Source organism: Sinocyclocheilus anshuiensis, unplaced genomic scaffold (genome assembly GCF_001515605.1).
Source record: "Sinocyclocheilus anshuiensis isolate Anshui unplaced genomic scaffold, SAMN03320099.WGS_v1.1 scaffold1237, whole genome shotgun sequence".
Lineage (NCBI taxonomy): Eukaryota > Metazoa > Chordata > Actinopteri > Cypriniformes > Cyprinidae > Sinocyclocheilus > Sinocyclocheilus anshuiensis.
Genome location: NW_015553581.1, coordinates 867,099 through 871,698, shown reverse-complemented (window position 1 = coordinate 871,698; position 4,600 = coordinate 867,099). Strand labels below are relative to the sequence as shown.

The window sequence follows — 4,600 nt, the reverse complement described above, 5'->3', positions numbered from 1 at the left end:
GGAAATAAATAATAACTGAACTTGTAACAGTTTTGTTGCAAAGCACAATATTATGGTGAAATTAGATCTCGTGTTTGTTGAGTTAAAACCAAGTTATTGTTGTATAAGCATAGCAAGCATCATAGCAAAAAGGCTAACAAACTTAAGAGTTATACCCACCAATTAACATTAGCACTTCATTCATGACATGGATACCGTAATAATCATACAGTTATAATATTATGAATGAAATGTGTGTTATTTGGAAGAAAGTCGAGGTGTGACTGACTTTAGCCCACTAATTCCATTAGAGTATTGCTCTATACAGTGGATACCCCCCCCCTGTCCGTTCCATTTGGGAGAGACCCAGAGGTGAACTGTCCCCCGCGCTGCGCCCCGCTCCCCTTTCCCCTTCTCACACAGCTTCTGTGCACGGCACCTTCTCAGCAAGCAGGGGCGCCAATTTGCCAATTCCCCACACAGTGAAATGATAGATAATAGAAAACCGCTTCGCGGCGGCGGCGCAGAGGATTTATTTTTTTTTTTTAACTGCTCGTGCCTCCCCCCATGTATCATGAAAAAATGCCCGGTTCGCCCGTGCCAAAAACCGCTACTGAATAATAGCCATGCTAATGAGAAAGCCTATCCTCCTACTGAAAGGAAGCTTGGGCGCAGGAGTGTGTTCCTGTTTCAGTGCATAGTGAGAGTTAGTATGTTTATGCTAATGTTTGCCTCTTGATACTTTAATTTCAAACTATAATGCTTAGTAACTTTATTTACATGCAGTACTGTCCGGTCAGTTTCAGATCAACTTGTAAGAATGAATTGTTGAATTTGAATTTAAAGCTGAGTGCTCATATTCTCCATGTGCTATTTCTGTCTTTGCAGGGATGCTCACCATTACAGACTTTATCAACATTCTCCATCGTTACTACAGATCTCCCATGGTAATCCTAAAAAAAAAGTATCAGTTTCCACAAAAATATTAAGCAGCACAACTGTTTTATAACATTGACAATAATAAGAAATGTTTCTTGAGCAGCAAATCAGCATATTAGAATGATTTCTGAATGATCATGTGACAAATTGAGCTTTGCATCACAGACATAAATTACATTTTAAGATATATTAGAATAGAATACAAATTGTAATTAATTTTCACAATATTACTGTTTTACTGTATATTTGATTAAACAAATGCAGCCTTGATGAGCATAAGAGTCTTCTTTCAAAAAATGTCAAAGACATTAAAAAAAATCTTGCCAATCCCAAACATTTGAATGGTGATGTATCCAGAATTAGATATCAGATATAAACAAAGATCATGTACTTTTTCCGTTTTAGGTTCAGATCTATGAGCTGGAGGAACACAAGATTGAAACATGGAGAGGTGATTGTGTAGAGTTTTGAGAATAAATATGTATTTGCACACACATTGTAATGGTTTAAAGTAGTAGCTCTATGTGTTCCCTCTTCCAGAGGTCTATGTACAGTATTCTCACAACTCCCTGATCAGCATCACACCTGACTCCAGGTAAAGCAGGACATCTACAGCACTTTGTTTGCCCTTTCTTTTTCTTTTATCTTTCCAGTGACAGAGAGTTGTGTTTCCTGTTGGCAGCCTCTTCGAAGCCATTTATTCCTTACTGAAGAACAAGATTCACCGGCTACCCATCATAGATCCAGAGTCAGGGAACGTCCTCCACATACTCACCCATAAACGCATCCTCAAGTTCTTACACATCTTTGTAAGAGCTTTTACATTGTACTTTTGATATCACATTTCATTAAAGGTGCACTCAGTCATTTTACCTCATTAAAAAAAGTTTTTTTCACATAAATGAATAGTACTACTTTTTAAAATGATGCCCACTTCAGTGGGATGACAAAAAGCGGTCTTAAAATGTGGTCACATTTACTATCATTCTGCACATTTTTGTGCAATTTGTGTAATACTACATATTCACCACTAGTATAAGTTTAAACTAGCAAACAACTGAATGCACTTTCAACCCAATCTCATGAAAAAAACCTAACTATTTTACAAAGTGGCGAGTTCTTTTGAATTTGTACCACACCATTCATGCGGAAATGTATGGTTTTTAGAAAAAAAGGTTAAGCATGGAGGTCAACCTGAGCCCCATCCCGAAACCAAACCACCATTGGGGTGTAAACCGATTGTATGAAAACATGCAAATGAGATTGTATGAATTCATACGAATTAGCCATCAATTCGCCACAATGTTAATGATTTGCCATGAGACTGTTGCCATGAAATGCTTATGCTGACTGTCACCATAGCTCTGCACTGAATGATGAGTATTTGCTTTATGAATCTCAGGGCTCTATGATCCCAAAGCCACAATTCTTACAGAAGCGGATTGAGGAAGTGAAAATTGGAACATTCAAGACCGTCGCAACTGTCAGAGAGACAGAAACGGTTTATGACGCTTTATCAATATTTGTAGAGCGACGGGTCTCAGCCCTGCCTGTTGTCAACGAGCAAGGTACTGTGTACGGCTGTTTGCTTGTGTTTTTCTGCTTTGTCTTTAACTTCTGAAGGTCTTCTGAGTGGTTTCTTCTATTTGTCATTCTCTGTAGGGAAAGTGGTGGCACTTTACTCCAGATTTGATGTCATTGTACGTAGACCCACGTCGACACCTTTTTTTTTTGTTACACCAGATGACTTTCACATGTATTTAACAAAGATTAAAGTTGGTATCATCTTCATTTACATGTACTCCAACAGAATTTGGCTGCGCAGAAAAACTACAACAACCTGAACATGACGATGCAGGAGGCCATTCAAAGCCGCTCGTGCTGCATTGAGGGGGTGCTGAAGTGTTACCCTCACGAAACCCTCGAAACCATCATCGATCGTATTGCTGAGGCAGAGGTAGTCGCCATGTTACATATGGCATCATGACTGCTCACATCCTATTTCTCCATTATAGTGTTCAGGAACTATGTTTGAACTGTTTTTTTTTTCATTTGCATCAGTTGAAATGTCATCTACTCTGACCAAAGGTCCTTACGCTGTTTTGTCAGGTTCACCGTCTAGTGCTGGTGGACACAGAGGATGTGGTGAGGGGAATCGTCTCGCTCTCTGATTTGCTTCAGGCTCTGGTCTTGACTCCTGCAGGCGTTGAAGCACTATTCTCTTAACACCAGTGGAGGGCTCCCTCTCCACCATCATCTTCATTTCATATCCTCTGATACCAGGTAGGCAGACTGTCTTTTGTGCTTGTTGCTGACTGCTGTCAGCAGAGGTGCTGTTTTTCTCCTCCTTCATCTCTCAGATGAACCATCCCTCCATTTCTGCAAACATCTCAGGAAAAAAGGTACACAAGGTGTCACTTGGGCGGTACCCTTTCAAAAGGTACATCTTTGTACCTTTTTTACCCTTAACGGGTGCATATTAAAGCCTAAAGATAACAGGTGTGCATATTAGTACCTATATGGTATATATTAGTACCTTTTGAAAGGGTACAGCCCCAGTGACAGCCTGTGTACCTTTTTTTCTGAGTGTATCTGTTATGTCACTGAACTGAAAGTACATTATAATGTCATTATAATGTTTGCTCTGGAGTACATGGGCTGTTTAAGTCTTTGGAGACAACTTTCATACAACATGCAAATATTTGCTTTAGAAGAGAGAGACTGTTTCCATTATTGTGACCAAAACACTTTGTTAATGAAGGTTAAAGGAATGATGTTTTTTTTTTTTTTTTTTACATAATTTTGTTTTCCAGAATTTTGTCCTAAAGCAAACCATGAGCATTGAAGTTGAATGCTTGAAGACAGAACATTTAAATATTTTTAATGTTTGGGGCACTTTGGGATTTTATGTATCACTTTAAACATGTCTAATTATATTTTGCAATTTTACTTGTATATTTGTATAATTTATTAAAGAATTGCCACATAATAATTTGAATTGTGCTAGTTCTATGACAGCTAAAACTAGAGATATTTTGTTACATATCGTGTAATAACGCTAACCCTCTTAGCCTTTTTTTATAACATTTTTGTTATAAAACTTCTTGACTCCTGATTCTCACATTGTAAACAAACAGTTAATCATGCAAGTTATTTAGTCATATGATTCACTGAAGTTTCCCTACAGATTTTTCATGCTCATAGTGGATTTACAATGTTATGTTGCACAAATGTTCTTTTTTTCCTATACAACATGATTAATGCAATAATTGTACTGTGTTATTATTTGTTAAAGAAAGAGTTGTCTGGGTGAAAGATTTGCTGAAAAGCCTCTGACTGCACTGAATCTGCACTCTCAGAAATAAAGGTACGAAAGCTGTCACTGGGGCAGTACCTTTTCAAAAGCTACACCTTTGTACATAAACAGTCCATATTGGTAACTTAAAGTACATATTAGTACCGAAAAGCTACCGCCCCAGTGCCAGCTTTTGTACCTTTTTTTTTTTTTTTGAGAGTGTATGATTCTTAGTTCCTGATGCACCAAGAATGACTAAAGGAATATATTTTCCTCCTGGATATAGACACTGTCCACCATGTTTTCTGATCATGTTTAAAGACACTAATTAATAAGAACACATTTTAACTTGACACAAGTTAAGGCATCATGCTATATATATATATA

General features: G+C 37.7%; 1 protein-coding gene across 2 annotated transcripts in view; it reads left to right on the top strand.

Moving 5' to 3' along the window:
• LOC107668376 (5'-AMP-activated protein kinase subunit gamma-1-like) overlaps positions 1–3,894 on the top strand; it is an 8,527-nt gene extending 4,633 nt beyond the window's left edge. For both annotated transcript variants that reach the window (XM_016460222.1, XM_016460223.1), the window contains exons 5-13: positions 868–926; positions 1,324–1,369; positions 1,459–1,513; positions 1,601–1,727; positions 2,321–2,486; positions 2,581–2,618; positions 2,729–2,875; positions 3,028–3,201; positions 3,732–3,894. In XM_016460222.1, the coding sequence (XP_016315708.1) occupies positions 868–926; positions 1,324–1,369; positions 1,459–1,513; positions 1,601–1,727; positions 2,321–2,486; positions 2,581–2,618; positions 2,729–2,875; positions 3,028–3,144 (755 nt within the window). In that variant the 3' untranslated portion in view covers positions 3,145–3,201; positions 3,732–3,894. The remainder of the gene's footprint in view (positions 1–867; positions 927–1,323; positions 1,370–1,458; positions 1,514–1,600; positions 1,728–2,320; positions 2,487–2,580; positions 2,619–2,728; positions 2,876–3,027; positions 3,202–3,731) is intronic.
• Positions 3,895–4,600: the final 706 nt, after the last annotated feature.